The 18,798-nt window shown below is 40.1% G+C and overlaps 2 protein-coding genes across 6 annotated transcripts in view; both read left to right on the top strand.

Annotated features, from left to right (window-relative positions):
* Window positions 1-1,156: 1,156 nt before the first annotated feature.
* The window catches only part of LOC135333679 (tolloid-like protein 1), a 53,744-nt gene continuing 36,102 nt past the window's right edge, over window positions 1,157-18,798 (top strand). The window contains exons 1-10 of one of the 4 annotated variants that reach the window (XM_064528694.1): window positions 1,157-1,379; window positions 1,432-1,590; window positions 1,736-1,850; window positions 1,940-2,343; window positions 2,403-2,622; window positions 3,183-3,412; window positions 3,634-3,753; window positions 3,890-4,024; window positions 17,351-17,815; window positions 17,877-18,477. In XM_064528694.1, the coding sequence (XP_064384764.1) occupies window positions 1,241-1,379; window positions 1,432-1,590; window positions 1,736-1,850; window positions 1,940-2,343; window positions 2,403-2,622; window positions 3,183-3,412; window positions 3,634-3,753; window positions 3,890-4,024; window positions 17,351-17,815; window positions 17,877-18,409 (2,520 nt within the window). In that variant the 5' untranslated portion in view covers window positions 1,157-1,240 and the 3' untranslated portion in view covers window positions 18,410-18,477. Of the gene's footprint in view, window positions 1,380-1,431; window positions 1,591-1,735; window positions 1,851-1,939; window positions 2,344-2,402; window positions 2,623-3,182; window positions 3,413-3,633; window positions 3,754-3,889; window positions 4,025-4,347; window positions 5,799-17,350; window positions 17,816-17,876; window positions 18,478-18,798 lie in introns of those variants that run through there. The other 3 variants (XM_064528693.1, XM_064528695.1, XM_064528696.1) reach the window with 3 other exon arrangements.
* Window positions 9,501-12,147, top strand: LOC135333768 (bone morphogenetic protein 1 homolog). 2 transcript variants are annotated; one of them, XR_010394041.1, is made up of 8 exons: window positions 9,501-9,761; window positions 9,814-9,972; window positions 10,104-10,218; window positions 10,314-10,713; window positions 10,777-10,996; window positions 11,317-11,546; window positions 11,768-11,887; window positions 12,024-12,147. XR_010394041.1 is itself a non-coding variant. In XM_064528801.1 (4 exons), the coding sequence occupies exons 1-4, from the start codon at window positions 10,575-10,577 to the stop codon at window positions 11,893-11,895; spliced, it is 717 nt and encodes a 238-aa protein (XP_064384871.1). In that variant the 5' UTR covers window positions 10,528-10,574; the 3' UTR covers window positions 11,896-11,965. The 2 variants fall into 2 exon arrangements, 1 of the variants encoding a protein (XP_064384871.1); XM_064528801.1 differs by lacking the exons at window positions 9,501-9,761; window positions 9,814-9,972; window positions 10,104-10,218; window positions 12,024-12,147 and having other exon boundaries at window positions 10,528-10,713; window positions 11,768-11,965.

Here is an 18,798-nt window from a genome sequence, read left to right as displayed (position 1 = left end):
TATCAACTATATCAACTATATCAACTATATCAACTACAGTAGCCACGACAACACCACGTCCATCTACTCCCCCATCCATCACCTGGCAAACTACAGTTGCCACGACAACACCACATCCAACCACTAGACCCATGCACCTCTCGTCCTACTACCGTACCTTCCTCTCACTACACCTCCACTTCCAAGTAACCGTAACGTACAAACCAAAGTGGTATACTAATCTCCTAATTGGCCTAAAAGATATTGACGGGAATGGTTTATTCGCGTCACAGCAGTAAATCTACCTATAAATTTGTCAAAGCAGCATGGAAGTGTGAAATTGCAATTGAATTAACACAACTGATGAATGGTCACAATAGTTCTCGGCACACTGATCCACTTCCTGTTAAAACAGGATGAGGGGTCGAGGGCGTCATTATCCTTATTTTGCTGGATGTACGTGTAGCTTCGAAACCAGGTCGTATATGTATTTTAATCGGCCTGGATTCGAGGCTAGATACAGTGTTACGTAGCAAGTCATTTCATTATTTTGGTGACCCTATGTACTACCGTATACGTAGCTATAGCGCGAAATTTTCGAGGCGCTTAATTTTCGCTGATTTTGTGGGTTAGCAATCCTACATGAAAATACAGTCCACGAAAATTATTCTTTTATCTGGCATAACGTACAAAGAGATTAAAGGCGTGGCTTCCGGTAAGTAGTCATTCTACGAAAATTGTGTGCAATGTAGAGGAAGTGCCTCGAAAATTTCGCGCTATACGGTTATTAGTTTTGACATCATAAACAGCATATAATTTATACACATGCACAAATTAACACATGGCTTCATTTTGGCAAGATCAGCAATACTGCGTGAAAGAGGTGGCATCAGGCAGGGGAGGAGACGAGAAAAACCTAATAGACCTATGCTCAGCTAAAATCGGAGTAGTGTTCACCTTTCAGATTTAAGTTCTTATAGGTATGCTAAACTGCTGTGTTCTCCAAATTAGGTAATGCATAATGACAAAACATGCATAGATACTTAAAAAGGAGATGGCTATTATCATGTTAGTGTAGGCTTCATAGCAACTCTTCCTGTGTCTAAGGTCACCAGTGTCAGATCTCAAGACTGCGTGGGCAGCAGGAAACTTAGAAACCACAAATTTCCAATACCAGGATTACCATCCTATAAAATAACTCAGGTTAGTAGTCAACCAATAACCAGAAAGCTGAACTACTAACTCACTACAGACAAACAGAATGCTACAGCAAATCTTCATAACTCTTCTGCTCATATTTCACCTGGCATCTTCCACTCATGAGAAATCAACAGACAAGAATGTAGAAGAGGTCAAAGATGAGTTTAATGGACATTTCTCAGACCCTTCAGCCAAAGCAGGTTTGTTATTGTATCAATGTTATGGTACAGTATCTATAAAATTAATTTGCAGCCATGATAAAGCACATTGGAGACATGGCATTCATCAAAGTTCCTCACGGCAAGAATCAGTCCACAGATCAGACAAGAACTAGGAGAAATGCGATACGTTATTCCAGCGCTCTATGGCCGAATGCACAAGTACCATACACCATTTCTCCTGACTTTAGTGGTAAGAGCAAGATGATATGTGATAGACTGGTAGTTACCATACGCGACTTAGATTACAAATGGGGTGTCTCTAAAGATGTATTAATTTGATTAGTTTGCTTTGTGTCTAACAAAAGCTCACACAGCTGTTCTTTCTTAACATTCAGAAAATGATAGGGAAGTAATCCTGCAGGCAATGAGGCACTGGGAAGACAGAACTTGTCTTCGATTTTTTCCTCGCACAACAGAACGCTACTTCATCTATATCCTTTCAGGAGATGGGTAAGTTTGTCTCATTAGATTTGTGTTTAAATTTACTGTGGAAAGACGAACTGCATGTTCATAACACCATTTTATTTACATGTATCTAGGTGCTATTCTTATGTTGGACGTCTGCATCGCAATTATCAACCTCAAGGTGTCTCTCTGGGTCCGGGATGTGTGTATTTGAGAACAGCTATTCATGAGATAGGACATGCAATAGGATTTTATCATGAGCACACTCGGCATGACCGGGATCAGTACGTAAACGTAATCACAAATAACATCCGTAATGGACAAGCAGGCAATTTTGCGAAAGCTAGACCTGGTCAAACACTTACATTAGGTTATGGCTATGACTATGCCAGCATTATGCACTACACTGGTACTTCGTTTGCAAAGTCCCGTAGCAATCCGACTATTGTAGCGAAAGACGAAGGAATTGTGTTCGGCTCTGCACAAGAACTAAGCCCTTTGGATATCCTTCTTAAAGCAAATGCCCTTTATCGATGTGGTGAGTGTCCTGCCTGCATAGTACTAGTAAGTGTAATATATTTTATACTATAATATTAGGTTCTACAAGGCCCCCGATTAGCACCTACCCACAAAGTACTAAAGCCCTGACCCTTCCGGACGGAATCACATGTGGTGGAGTCATGGAAGGTAAAAGTGGAACATTCTACTCGCCGAGTTATCCCAACCATATTGTGAATCAGAGGTGTGCATGGGTGATTCGGGTGCCTGAAGGATACAGAGTTCGCCTGAGTTTTCCAGGACTCCGCCTAGAGCAGAGGTAACTTCACTGCCAGAAAACTATTAATCGTTACTGTGTATAATATACACTCATAGATTCCATTGTCTGTACGCCCTTTACTTTTGATTGACATAGCAGACACATTATACCCACTTAATGGATCTTTGTGGTTTGGCAAACAATCTAGTGTTTCAGTACTAGAATGGATAGTTACCTTAATGTTACTATTATAGACGGGTAGTAATTTTGGCATTTTCAGATTTTTCTCCGTTTTGGGTACTAATTTTGGCAGATTTGTAGCAGCACAAAATATTTGTCAAAATATGTACAAGTGAGTTTTAAGGTTTTAAGGTTAACTGGAAAGTTTGGAGTCAGAAAAAGCGTTAGCTTGCTTAGCATACTCTCAAAAATACATAATGTTATACAAAAGTACAAAACATTTTTTTTTATGAGATTCATAATTTTTTAAATATTAGCGTGTTTAACGTTAATTACAAATTCGCTAAAATTCGCTAAAATTAGCACCCGTTTATAATAGTAACAATAAGGTACTCGTTTTGTTCTCAGACTGTTTTAACAGATATACTCTCCAATTACAGTGCTGGGTGCATTAAAGACTATGTCCAAGTATTTATTGGACGATCTATAAACCCTGAGGATGGTGAATATCTTTCAAGAAATGCTAGAGATGGCAAATTTTGCAGCTCTAGCCAGATATACACCTCAAACTATGTGTATGACAACACAGCAACTGTCTACTACCACACTGATAGTAGCAACACAGGACCTGGTACACCGCGGGGACTTCGGGTGGACTTCTCAACAATTGGTAGGCACTTTAATTGGCTAGCGGTTTACACCATTTGACTTTACGTAGATATGTAGAACATAAATTTACCATCCTATAGCATGGAGTGAAGTGCATTCTACAATCAGAATTCGAAACTACAATGATTATTTAGACTGGCCTACATGGTCATAATTATACTCTCTATAGTTATGATGTATACATTATTTTAACCTACCATGCATGTACATAATTGACCACAGACATCAATGAGTGTGGTGGCCAATCAAACAGATGTCACACATGCACAAATCTTGACGGATCGTACCGCTGTGAATGTAAAAATGGATACTATCACTCTCCAGCAGCAAGTACTTGCTTTGGTAAGTGAATAATGCAGCTCTAATGTTTTCAGAGGCTATAATAATAGCATTTAACTCGAATTGCCTACCTCAACACATGCATAAGCACTAACTGTGAGTGTCATGATCATGTACACAAACACTTGTTTTTGTGCAGATTTCAATGAGTGTGCATACGATAATGGAGGATGTGATCATATTTGTGACAACACTGGAGGCTCTTATATATGTAAATGTAATCCTGGCTACTACCTACAAGCAGATGGTCTGAGCTGCACAATAACACCTACTGGTAAGTCACCACAAGTATTTTTCATTACTATGTAAGCTAGGGACATTACTAAATATGTACATATTTTCAGATCGTGTGGGCTGTGAAGTAGTGTAGCACTAAAACAATTTCCCATGCATATGAGTGTGGGTGTGTGTGGGATAGAGGGAAACGTTATACAAATGATCTGTTTCATATGTTGGCAGTAAACAGTGAGATCCCACATTTGATCATTCGTGTTTCGCATAAATTATTTTTATACACATAAGACCAGCTATATACAGATACCTTAGAAATCATTTCTATATCTATGATCTAATACCTTACTTCATATACATGTACAGCCCCACCAACTGTTGCTCCCCCTACTACTCCAACTACTGTCCCTCCACCCACAACCAGAACGACCACAATTTCCACGACAACACCGACCACACAGCCCCCCACACCTGCTACTATATGTGGGCCAAGTCTTTTCACAGGTGCCTCTGGAAGCTTCCAAACACCTGCCTGGCCCGCGACCTACCCCTTAAATTTTAACTGTGAATGGAACATCCAAGTTCCTTCTCCAGGATGCAATGTTCGCCTCACATTTGATGATTTAGCTTTTGGGATAGCTGGAAAAACAACTAAAAACTGTCCCAAAGATTATTTGAAGATCCACGATACTACCGGCTTGATTCGCACCATTTGTGACCTTGGTAGACCTTCTCTCATCACTGCAACTGGCAATACCAGACTATACTTCTTTGCTGGACCATATCATGGACCAAAACGTACGGGATTTAGGATTGAGTACACGACAGTCTGTCCAACCACTCTCCCGCCTACCACCAGGCCAACTACAGTAGCCACGACATCACCAGATCCAACCACTCCCCTACCTACCACCAGGCCAACTACTAGACCCCCTACACCTCCAACCACCATTGTCCCAACTACACTACCACCACCCACTCCGAATTGCCCTGTTTTACCATTCAACCCTCAAGGAACGTTCAGTTGTGGTGGATTCTTCCAGATAGGTCAAAGTTTCGGACCTACTAATCTGCCCTTTGGCCCTTTCCTTGGCACCACAAAGCCTCAATGCAATTGGATAATTTTCGGTGTTGGACCATTCCAAGTCGTGTTCAATTATTTCGATATTCCCAGCAGTAGGCAATGTTCGTCTAATTCTGTTTCGGTGCACAATGGATTTGGAACTGATTCAAATTCTCCATTGATTGAGAAGATGTGTGGGGAGAAGTGTGGCGAGTACACAGTCACAGGGACAGGAAATATCATGACCGTGACTCTGCGGGTGTCTTCCCCAGGATCGTTCAGAGGATTCTATGCACAATTTCAAAAAATTTAAGTGATAAACCAACATTTATATAAATCATAATTATTTCACATAATATATTTTGATCGTCACTTTATTCTAATCACTGAAAGCCATATATTTTGCTGTGAATCATATTATTATTACATTGGTTAAAAACTAAATCACCAACATAACCAGACAGCATGTTTTGTTGTTCAATGTGTGTGGCTGGGCTTTATAGACAGTATATGTTCATTTGCTCAATGCACGTGTATTAATAAATTATGTAGACGAAGTATAATTAAACCATAATTAATTTGATGTGATGATGTTGATATCATACTCTTAACAATTCTCATTGTAATGCTCCATCTCCATTTAATTTTTTGTTGTGCGAGCCTCTGGGGCTCCGTTCATGCATGTATTCACCTTTTTGCCTCACTTCACTTTGCCTGTCAGTTGATGTTTTTGTAAGAATTTGGTTAAGCTTCACTGTGAAGTCAATTTGTCTGTAACAACTATGCCGTAACCTCTATTTTTTGCCTATAGCTAGGAGCCTGTTAGCTAATTTGTCTAGCCTGTCTAGAATTCCTCTTCAGAGCTCAACACAGTAACTATGACTGTGTTTTATATTATATTTGTCAGAAACAATACGATTAATACGAGACACCAACTCGTGGACCTCTGTGTAAGGGATTCAGGATTGAGTACATATGACATGCAGTCTGACCATACACTCTCTCACCCAAAACTGTACCAACTACAGTAGCCACGACAACACCACGTCCAACTACTCCCCCATCCATCACCTGGCAAACTACAGTTACCACGACAACACCACATCCAACCACTAGACCCATGCACCTCTCGTCCTACTACCGTACCTTCCTCTCACTACACCTCCACTTCCAAGTAACCGTAACGTACAAACCAAAGTGGTATACCAATCTCCTAATTGGCCTAAAAAATATTGACCGGAATGGTTTATTCGCGTCACAGCAGTAAATCTACCTATAAATTTGTCAGAGCAGCATGGAAGTGTGAAATTGCAATTGAATTAACACAACTGATGAAGAATGGTCACAATAGTTCTCGGCACACTGATCCACTTCCTGTTAAAACAGGATGAGGGGTCGAGGGCGTCATTATCCTTATTTTGATTCAATGGATGTACGTGTAGCCTCGAAACCAGGCCGTATATGTATTTTAATCGGCCTGGATTCGAGGCTAGACACAGTGTTACGTAGCAAGTCATTTCATTATTTTGGTGACCCTATGTACTACCGTATACGTAGCTATAGCGCTTAATTTTCGAGGCGCTTAATTTTCGCTGATTTTTTGGGTTAGCAATCCTACATGAAAATAGAGTCCTTATTCTTTTATCTGGCATAACGTACAAAGAGATTAAAGGCGTGGCTTCCGGTAAGCAGTCATTCTACGAACATTGTGTGCAATGTAGAGGAAGTGCCTCTAAAATTTCGCGCTATACGGTATTAGTTTTGACATCATATAAACAGCATATAATTTATACACATGCACAAATTAACACATGGCTTCATTTTGGCAAGATCAGCAATACTGCGTGAAAGAGGTGGCATCAGGCAGGGGATCCGGGAGGAGACGAGAAAAACCTAATAGACCTATGCTCACAAGCAAAGCTCTATAAAATTATGGTCGAGGACTATATTAGTAGACTAAGTGCCATATAATTATTTTTTATAATTAATTTGATGATGTTGATAATTATCATCATCTATAATTATAGATACTATAGATTACAATAGGGATAAATATTATCATACTCTTTTCTTTTTTAATTGTAATGCTCCCCATCTCCCTTGTTGTGCGAGCCTCTGGGGCTCCGTTCATGCATGTATTCACCTTTTTGCCTCACTTCACTTTGCCTGTCAGTTGATGTTTTTGTTTCTCGATCTAAGAATTTGGTTATACACCGTGAAGTCAATTTGTCTGTAACAACCGATCTAAGAATTTGGTTATACACCGTGAAGTCAATTTGTCTGTAACAACCATGTAACTATTTGTTGCCTAAGGTAAATGTTGGTATAATGAGTCACCTAAGCTTAATTATAAATTTCTCTGGAGATAATCGTTGAAAAAATGTAAAATTTACGCCATAATACAATTAAGATATGGCGATTATGAAAATCAGGTTATCTTAAGAATATACTGAATTATGGGAAGCATTTTATCAAAGAGACCCATAATACCCCCTGACTCATAATACAGGTATCTACCTTATAGCTAGGAGCCTGTCTCTAGCTAATTTGTCTAGCCTGTCTAGAATCCCTCTTCACCAAGATAAGAGCTCAACACAGTAGCTATATGACTGTGTTGTCAGAAACAAGGATTAATACGAGACACCAACTCGTGACATGGACCTCTGTGTATAAGGGACTTGAGTACAGTCATATGACATGCAGTCTGATCATACACTCCTTCACCCAACACTAGACCAACTTCATGTGCAGTAGCCACGACAACACCACGTCCAACTACTCCCCCATCCATTACCAGGCCAACTACAGTTGCCACGACAACATTACTAGACCCATGCACCTCTCGTCCTACTACCGTACCTTCCTCTAGTCTCACTATATCTACACTTCCAAGTAACGTACAAACCGAAGTGGTAAATGCCAATCTACCAACTGGATTGACCGGAATGGTTTATTCGTTTCACAGCATTCATTGTCATAGCTATGTTTGCCGGTGGAGCAACACGGATTAATTTTTCGCTTAGAGGACAACAGTCTCAAAGGACGTCCGATTGATTTGGTGAAAGGAAACCAAAAAAATGTGCCTTTTGTTTTGTCCCTCCACACAACTGCCGTGAGTTTCCATCCATGTAGTCTCATGAATCAGCCAGCCTTGGAGAGTCTCTCCAACTCCCCAAGGCAGGCTGATTCATGAGACTACCATCCATGCAGCAGAACTGGTTTCAAACTGACGTACAATTTCCACAGTATAGGTGTCTGTGAACTGCATGTACGAACACCTTGTATAATGTTTACAACTGCTCATTTGTAAAAGAAAAGCAATAAATCTACCTGTCAGAGCAGCATGGAAGTGTGAAATTGCAATTGAACAGACTCAAATCAAATCAGAAAATGGTCACAATAGTTCTCGGCACACTGATTCACTTCCGGATGAGGGATCGAGGGCGTCATTATCCTTATGCTGGATATAGTGTTACTTTAGCTTAGCATGCATTTTCAGTTGAAGTCATTTCGATTCAGTATTTGGTGACCCTATGTACTAACTGTATAGTGCGAAATGTTCGAGGCGCTTATTTTCGCAGATTTCGTGGGATAGCAAATCCTACACGAAAATAAAGTCCACGAAAATTGTTCTTTAATTAGAATTGTCTGCTATAACGTGCAAAGATTTAAAGGCGTGGCTTCTAGTAAGCAGTCATTCTAGTGCAAGGAAATGCTTTTAGAGTCCATTCCACAAAATATAATTATAAGTGCCTTGGAAAATTTCGCGCTATACGGTATATAATTAGTTTTGACATCATAAACTGCATAATTATATATAATTAGTGTGATGTCTTGGAAATATTATTAAGAACTCTGATGCACAAAATACACACAGGCTATTTATACAAAAACAAAACCACAGGAGAAGTTTCTAGAACACTATACTAAATAAGAATATGCAACTAAAATAACCGCTAGAACTAACACAGAGGGTGACAGTTACTGTTTACAATAAATCATAAGCTATATAGTTCTATAAGATAGTTCTTAGTCCATATTGTGGTAACATAACTTCTTAGGTTACCACAATTAGCACATGCACAAATTAACACATGGTTTCATTTTGGCAAGATCAGCAATAATGAACGTGAAAGAGGTGGCATCAGGCAGAGGATGGAGGAGACGAGAAAAACCTAATAGACCTATGCTCATCAAATAGATCTAAAATCGGATTAGCGGTGTTCACCTTTCAGATTTCAGTATAGTTCTAGGTATGCTAAACTGCTGTGTTCTCCAAATTAGGTAATGCCAAGAGTATATGATACTCTTGGTAATGCATAATGACTGTATTATAAAAACATGCATATAGAAAGGAGATGTTAGTGTATAGGTATAGCAACTGTTCCTGTGTCTAAGGTCACCATGCATTGCAGTGTCATATCTCAAGAATGCATGGGCAGCTGGAACTTGACTTTATGGAAACCACAAACTTGCCAGGATTTAATATAAGCTTACATCCTATAAAATGATTCAGGTTAGTAGTCAACCAATAACCATGCAGAAAGCTGAACTACTAACTCACTACAGACAAACAGAATGCTACAGCAAATCTTCATAACTCTTCTGCTCATATTTCACCTGGCATCTTCCACTCATGAGAAATCAGCAGACAAGAATGTAGAGGAGGTCAAAGATGAGTTTAATGGACATTTATCAGACCCTTCAGCAAAAGCAGGTTTGTGGTTGTATCAATGTCATAGTACAGTATCTATAAAATTAATCTGCAGCCATGATAAAGCACATTGGAGACATGGCATTCATCGAAGTTCCTCACGGCAAGAATCAGTCCACAGATCAGACAAGAACTAGGAGAAATGCGATACGTCATTCCAGCGCTCTATGGCCGAATGCACGAGTACCATACACCATTTCTTCTGACTTTAGTGGTAAGATGATATGTGATAGACTGGTAGTTACGAATTACAAATGTGCATGGTGTCTCTAAAGGTGTATTAATTTGATTAGTTTGCTTTGTATCTAACAAAAGCTCACACAGCTATTGTTTCCTAACATTTAGAAAACGAGAGGGAAGTAATCCTACAGGCAATGAGGCACTGGGAAGACAGAACTTGTCTTCGATTTTTTCCTCGCACAACTGAACCCTACTACATATATATCCTTTCAGGAGATGGGTAAGTTTGTCTCATTAGATTTGTGTTTAAATTTACTGTGGAAAGACAAACTATACATGTTCATAACAATATTTGAATATTACATGTATCTATAGGTGCTATTCTTATGTTGGACGTGTGCATCACAATTATCAACCTCAAGGTGTCTCTCTGGGTCCGGGATGTGTGCATTTGAGAATAGCTGTTCATGAGATAGGACATGCAGTAGGATTTTATCATGAGCACACTCGGCATGACCGCGACCAGTACGTAAACGTAATCACAAATAACATCAAGGATGGACGAGCAGGCAATTTGTGAAAGCTAAACCTGGTCAAACACTTACATTAGGTTATGGCTATGACTATGCCAGCATTATGCACTACACTGGTACTTCGTTTGCGAAGTCCCGTAGCAATCCGACTATTGTAGCGACAGACGAAGGAATTGTGTTCGGCTCTGCACAAGAACTAAGCCCTTTGGATGTCCTTAAAGCAAATGCCCTTTATCGATGTGGTGAGTGTCCTGCCTGCATAGTACTAGTAAGTGTAATAATTATATTTTATACTATAATATTAGGTTCTACAAGGCCCCCGATTAGCACCTACCCACAAAGTACTAAAGCCCTGACCCTTCCGGACGGAATCACATGCGGTGGAGTCATGGAAGGTAAAAGTGGAACATTCTACTCGCCGAGTTATCCCAACCATATTGTGAATCAGAGGTGTGCATGGGTGATTCGGGTGCCTGAAGGATACAGAGTTCGCCTGAGTTTTCCAGGACTCAGCATAGAGCAGAGGTAACTTTGCTTCCAGAAAACTATTAATCGTTACTGTGTATAATAATTATACACTCATAGATTCCATTGTCTGTACGCCCTTTACTTTTGATTGACATAGCAGACACCTTAATGTATGTTTGTGGTTTGGCAAACTACTACAATCTAGTGTTTCAGTTCTAGTTACCTTAATGTTACTATTATAGACGGGGAGTAATTTTGGCGTTTTCAGAATTTTCTCTGTTATTTTGGCGGATTTGTAGCAGCACAAAATATTTGTCAAAACATGTACAAGTATGAGTTGTTCTCAGACTCTTATCAGATACACTCTCCAATTACAGTGCTGGGTGCATTAAAGACTATGTCCAAGTATTTACTGGACGATCTATAAACCCTGAGGATGGTGAATATCTTTCAAGAAATGCTAGAGATGGCAAATTTTGCAGCTCTAGCCAGATATACACCTCAAACTATGTGTATGACAACACAGCAACTGTCTACTACCACACTGATAGTAGCAACACAGGACCTGGTACACCGCGGGGACTTCGGGTGGACTTCTCAACAATTGGTAGGTACTTTAATTGGCTAGCGGTTTACACAATTTGACTGTACGTAGATATGTAGAACATAAATTTACCATCCTATAGCACGGAGTGAAGTGCATTCTACAATCAGAATTCGAAACTACAATAATTATTTAGACTGGCATACATGGTCATAATTATACTCTCTATAGTTATGATGTATACATTATTTTAATCTACCATGCATGTGCATAATTGACTACAGACATCAATGAGTGTGGTGGCCAATCAAACAGATGTCACACATGCACAAATCTTGACGGATCGTACCGCTGTGAATGTAAAAATGGATACTATCACTCTCCAGCAGCAAGTACTTGCTTTGGTAAGTGAATAATGCAGCTCTAATGTTTTCAGAGGCTATAATAATAGCATTTAACTCGAATTGCCTACCTCAACACATGCATAAGCACTAACTGTGATTGTCATGATCATGTACACAAACACTTGTTTTCGTGCAGATTTTAATGAGTGTGCATACGATAATGGAGGATGTGATCATATTTGTGACAACACTGGAGGCTCTTATATATGCAAATGTAATCCTGGCTACTACCTACAAGCAGATGGTCTGAGCTGCACAACAACACACTACCTACTGGTAAGTCACCACAAGTATTTTTCATTACTATGTAAGCTAGGGACATTACTAAATATGTATATGTTTTCAGATCGTGTGGGCACTAAAACAATTTCCCATGCATATGAGTGTGGGTGTGTGTGAACACATAAGTTATACAATGATCTGTTTAGCATATGTTGGCGGTAAACAAATGAGATCCCACATTTGATCATTCGTTCATGTTTCGCAGAAATTATTTTTATACACATAAGACCAGCTATACAGATGCCTTTTATAATTATGATCTAATACATTACTTCATATACAGCCCCACCAACTGTTGCTCCCCCTACTACTCCAACTACTGTCCCTCCACCCACAACCAGAACCACCACAATTTCCACGACAACACCGACCACACAGCCCCCCACACCTGCTACTATATGTGGGCCAAGTCTTTTCACAGGTGCCTCTGGAAGCTTCCAAACACCTGCCTGGCCCACGACCTACCCCTTAAATTTTAACTGTGAATGGAACATCCAAGTTCCTTCTCCAGGATGCAATGTTCGCCTCACATTTGATGATTTAGCTTTTGGGATAGCTGGAAAAACAACTGAAAACTGTCCCAAAGATTATTTGAAGATCCACGATACTACCGGCTTAATTCACACCATTTGTGATCTTGGTAGACCTTCTCTCATTACTGCAATTGGCAATACCACACTATACTTCTTTGCTGGACCATATCATGGACCAAAACGTACGGGATTCAGGATTGAGTACACGATAGTCTGTCCAAGCACTCCCCCGCCTACCACCAGGCCAACTACAGTAGCCATGACATCACCAGGTCCAACCACTCCCCTACCTACCACCAGGCCAACTACAGTAGCCACGACATCACCAGATCCAACCACTCCCCTATCCACTACCAGGCCAACTACTAGAGCCCCTACACCTCCAACCACCATTGTCCCAACTACACTACCACCACCCACTCCGAATTGCCCTGTTTTACTATCCAACCCTCAAGGAAACTTTGCTTGCGGTGGATTCATGCCGATGGGTCAAAGTTTTGGACCTGCTAATCTTCCCTCAGGCCCTATCACTGGTACAATTTCATGCACTTGGATTACCTTGGGTTCTGCCCAAGTTCGTTTTAAGTATTTTGATATTCCCAACAGTGAGCAATGCTCGTCTAATTCTGTTGCGGTGTACGATGGATTTGGAAGTGAGGGTCAATTGATTGAGAAGATGTGTGGAGAGAAGTGTACTGATCACATAGTCCCAGGGATAGGAAGTATCTTGACTGTGATTCTGGAGGTGTCTTCCCCAGGATCGTTCAGAGGATTTTATGCACAATTTGAAAAGCTAGAGGACTAAAATTTTATTCAGTCTGTATTCTTTCATTGCAATATTCACATTAATTTTTTGTTGATCAAACAATTACTGAAAGTATGCATGATTACGTATAATAAGTAACTGAAAATGTCATAGTACTAATATGTTTCTAGTTGGGAGCTCAATTTTTGGGTGAGAAGGTTTGCACATGCATAAATATATAAGGCATGCAGGAGACAGACATGCAAGCAAAGCTCTATAAAATTATGGTCGAGGACTATATTAATCCGTAGACTAAGTACCTTATAATTATTTTTTATAATTAATTTGATGACGTTGATATCATCATAGATACTCAATAGGGATAAATATTATGATACTCTTTTCTTTTTTAATTGTAATGCTCCCCATCTCCCTTTAATTTGTTGTTGTGCGAGCCTCTGGGGCTCCGTTCATGCATGTATTCACCTTTTTGCCTCACTTCACTTTGCCTGCCAGTTGATGTTTTTGTTTCTCGATCTGGTTATACACCTGAAGTCAATTTGTCTGTAACAACTATGTAACTATTTGTTGCCTATAGCTAGAAGCCTGTCTCTAGCTAATTTGTCTAGCCTGTCTAGAATCCCTCTTCACCAAGATAAGAGCTCAACACAGTAGCTATTATGACTGTGTTGTCAGAAACAAGGATTAATACGAGACACCAACTCGTGACATGAACCTCTGTGTATAAGGGACTTGAGTACATATGACATGCAGTCTGATCATACACTCCTTCACCCAACACTAGACCAACTTCATGTGCAGTAGCCACGACAACACCACGTCCAACTACTCCCCCATCCATCACCAGGCCAACTACAGTTGCCACGACAACATCACTAGACCCATGCACCTCTCGTCCTACTACCGTACCTTCCTCTAGTCTCACTATACCTACACTTCTAAGTAACGTACAATCGAAGTGGTAAATGCCAATCTACCAACTGGCTATTGACCGGAATGGTTTATTCGTTTCACAGCATTCATTGTCATAGCTATGTTTGTGGAGCAACACGAATTAATTTTTCGCTTGGAGGACAACAGTCTCAAAGGACGTCCGATTGATTTAGTGAAGGGAAACCATACCTGGAAAAAAACCGTGCCTTTTGTTTTGTCCCTCCACACGACTGCCGTGAGTTTCCATCCATGTAGTCTCATGAATCAGCCGGCCTTGGAGAGTATCTCTAATTAACTCTCCAAGGCAGGCGTAATCTCATGAATCAGCTGACCTTGGAGAGTCTCTCCAACTCTCCAAGGCAGGCTGATTCATGAGACTACCATCCATGCAGCAGAACTGGTTTCAAACTGACGTACAATTTCCACAGTATAGGAGTCTGTGAACTGCATGTACGAACACCTTGTATAATGTTTACAACTGCTCATTTGTAAAAAGAAAAGCAATAAATCTATATACCTGTCAGAGCAGCATAGAAGTTAGCCTCGATCCCAGGCCGCTCTTCCTCGAAGAGAGGCCTGGGATCGAGGCTAACTTCCATGCTAAGACCTTGTGAAGGAGGCTACATGGAAGTGTGAAATTGCAATTGAACAGACTCAAAACACATCAGATAATAGTTCTCGGCACACTGATTCACTTCCGGATGAGGGATCGAGGACGTCATTATCCTTATTTTGATTCAATGCTGGATATAGTTACTTAGCCTTGAAGTCATTTCGATTCAGTATTTGGTGACCCTATGTACTACTGTACTGTATAATGCGAAATTTTCGAGGTGCTTATTTTTTCACTGATTTCATGGGATAGCAATCCTACACGAAAATAAAGTCCACGAAAATTGTTCTTTAATTAGAATTATCTGCTATAACGTGCCGCGGCAAAGATTTAAAGGCGTGGCTTCTAGTAAGCAGTCATTCTAGTGCTTAAGGAAATGCTTTTAGAGTCCATTCCACGAAAATTTCGCGCTATACAGTATATAATTAGTTTTGACATCATAATTATAAACTGCAATAATTAGCGCATGCACAAATTAACACATGGTTTCATTTTGGCAAGATCAGCAATAATGAACGTGAAAGAGGTGGCATCGATCAGGCAGAGGATGGAGGAGACGAGAAGACCTATGCTCAGCAAATAGATTTAATATCAGATGAGCGGTGTTCACCTTTCAGATTTCAGTATAGTTCTAGGTATGCTAAACTGCTGTGTTCTCCAAATTAGGTAATGCATAATGACTGTATTATAAAAACATGCATAGATACTTTAAAAAGGAGATGGCATCCAGTCTAAAGAGTAGAATACTAAAAATGTGTGAGTAGTTGTACTTAAATGTAAATATCTTATGATTGGAACATTTTAAAGAAAATCTGCTGATACCATTGTGTAGGCGAATGAATAAGCTACAACATATCCAAAATTGTTTTCATGACAACATAAGGTGGTGGGTTTGTGGTGATTAATAAAACAGTACCCAATTGTTATAGTGGGTAATCGGTTAGGGAGAGAAAAGGCCAACGGTTTCCGGCTAAGGTTTGGAACTTTGTCACACCATCTATAGATAGTTTGGCTATCTTAAGAAAGATTCGATGTTACTTAAATATCTACACATCCTCCGTGCTAGTTTTTAGTGCCGTTTCGGTTAGGGAGAGATTTGAAGAAAATCTTACGGCTAAGGTCTAAAAATTACACGGAGTAAGCTAGCCTCGATCCCAGGCCGAGTTTTCGCTTTTATAACGGTTAGGCGAACAACTGGTTGTTCGCCTAACCGTTATAAAAGCGAAAACTCGGCCTGGGATCGAGGCTAGGAGTAAGCTTGAATAAATTGTCTGGCTTTTGATAAGAAAAATTTTTCCAGAAATACTTTAGTTCCGGAGATAATTGATGTTACGCAAATTTTTTTTACGATCACCCCCATTATCACCTAAAATTATTTCCCACTACAACAACTTTTGGGGAAATATTTTTGAATCATGTTGTAGCTTATTCTTTTACCTATACAATGGTATCAGCACAATTTCTTACAAATGTTTAAATCTTCAGATACATTTAAGTACAACTACTCACCTATTTTTGTATTCTACTCTCTAGATTGGATGCACTGTAGTCATAATTCTCTATAGTTATATAATGCTTATGCATGTATAATTAACCTACCATGCATGTGCATCATTGACTACAGACGTCAATAAGTGTCGTGGCCAATCAAACAGATGTCACACATGCACAAATCTTGATGGATCGTACCGCTGTGAATGTAAAAATGGATACTATCACTCTCCAGCAGCAAGTACTTGCTTTGGTAAGTGAATAATGCAGCTCCAATGTTCTCAGAGGCTATAATAATAGCATTTAACTCGAATTGCCTACCTCAACACATGCATATGTGAGTGTCATGATTATGTACACAAACACTTGTTTTCGTGCAGATTTCAATGAGTGTGCATACGATAATGGAGGATGTGATCATATTTGTGACAACACTGGAGGCTCTTATATATGCAAATGTAATATAATTATTCTGGCTACTATCTACAAGCAGATGGTCTGAGCTGCACAATAACACCTACTGGTAAGTCACCACAAGTATTTTTCATTACTATGTAAGCTAGGGACATTACTAAATATGTACATGTTTTCAGATCGTGTGGGCACTAGTATACAATTTCCCATGCATATGAGTGTGGGTGTGTGTGGGATAGAGGGAACACATAAGTTATACAATGATCTGTTTAGCATATGTTGGCGGTAAACAAATGAGATCCCACATTTGATCATTCGTTCGTGTTTCGCAGAAATTATTTTTATACACATAAGACCAGCTATACAGATGCCTTAGAAAAACCATTTCTATCCTTTTATAATTATGATCTAATACATTACTTCATATACAGCCCCACCAACTGTTGCTCCCCCTACTACTCCAACTACTGTCCCTCCACCCACAACCAGAACGACCACAATTTCCATGACAACACCGACCACACAGCCCCCCACACCTGCTACTATATGTGGGCCAAGTCTTTTCACAGGTGCCTCTGGAAGCTTCCAAACATCTGCCTGGCCCACGACCTATCCCTTAAATTTTAACTGTGAATGGAACATCCAAGTTCCTTCTCCAGGATGCAATGCTCGCCTCACATTTGATGATTTAGCTTTTGGGATAGCTGGAAAAACAACTGAAAACTGTCCCAAAGATTATTTGAAGATCCACGATACTACCGGCTTAATTCACACCATTTGTGATCTTGGTAGACCTTCTCTCATCACTGCAACTGGCAATACCACACTATACTTCTTTGCTGGACCATATCATGGACCAAAACGTACGGGATTCAGGATTGAGTACACGATAGTCTGTCCAAGCACTCCCCCGCCTACCACCAGGCCAACTACAGTAGCCACGACATCACCATGCAGGTCCAACCACTCCCCTACCTATCACCAGGCCAACTACAGTAGCCACGACATCACCAGATCCAACCACTCCCCTACCCACCACCAGGCCAACTACTAGACCCCCTACACCTCCAACCACCATTGCCCCAACTACACTACCACCACCCACTCCAAATTGCCCTGTTTTACTATCCAACCCTCAAGGAAACTTTGCTTGTGGTGGAGTCATGCCGATGGGTCAACGTTTTGGACCTGCTAATCTTCCCTCAGGCCCTATCACTGGTACAATTTCATGCACTTGGATTACCTTCGGTTCTGCCCAAGTTCGTTTCAAGTATTTTGATATTCCCAACAGTGAGCAATGCTCGTCTAATTCTGTTGCGGTGTACGATGGATTTAGAAGTGAGGGTCAATTGATTGAGAAGATGTGTGGAGAGAAGTGTACCGATCACATAGTCCCAGGGATAGGAAGTATCTTGACTGTGATTCTGGAGGTGTCTTCCCCAGGATCGTTCAGAGGATTTTATGCACAATTTGAAAAGCTAGAGGACTAACATTTTATTCAGTCTGTAGCAATATTCACATTTGTTGATCAAACAATTACTGGAAGCATGCATGATTATAAATACTATTCATAAAAGCTGAAAGTGTCATAGTACTAATATGTAAGCCGTAGATGTACCTAGTTGGGAGGTCAATTTTTGGGTGCGAAGGTTTGTACATGCATAATATATATAAGGCATGCAGGAGACAGACATGCAAGCAAAGCTCTATAACATTATGGTCGAGGACTCTAAGTTGGAACCCACATGCAGCTGAATGAGTGGATGGAAGCAAATATTAGGTTTCTGTTATAATTAGTGCAGCAAATTGCGACTTAGCTAGGAAGTGAAATCATCAAAGGGATATATTATGTATAGCATGTCACGTAAACAGCAAGGAT

The sequence above is a fragment of the Halichondria panicea genome, chromosome 3 (genome assembly GCF_963675165.1).
Source record: "Halichondria panicea chromosome 3, odHalPani1.1, whole genome shotgun sequence".
In the NCBI taxonomy this organism is placed as follows: domain Eukaryota; kingdom Metazoa; phylum Porifera; class Demospongiae; order Suberitida; family Halichondriidae; genus Halichondria; species Halichondria panicea.
Note: the sequence above shows the minus strand (reverse complement) of the source record. Positions and strands in the feature narration are given on the sequence as shown.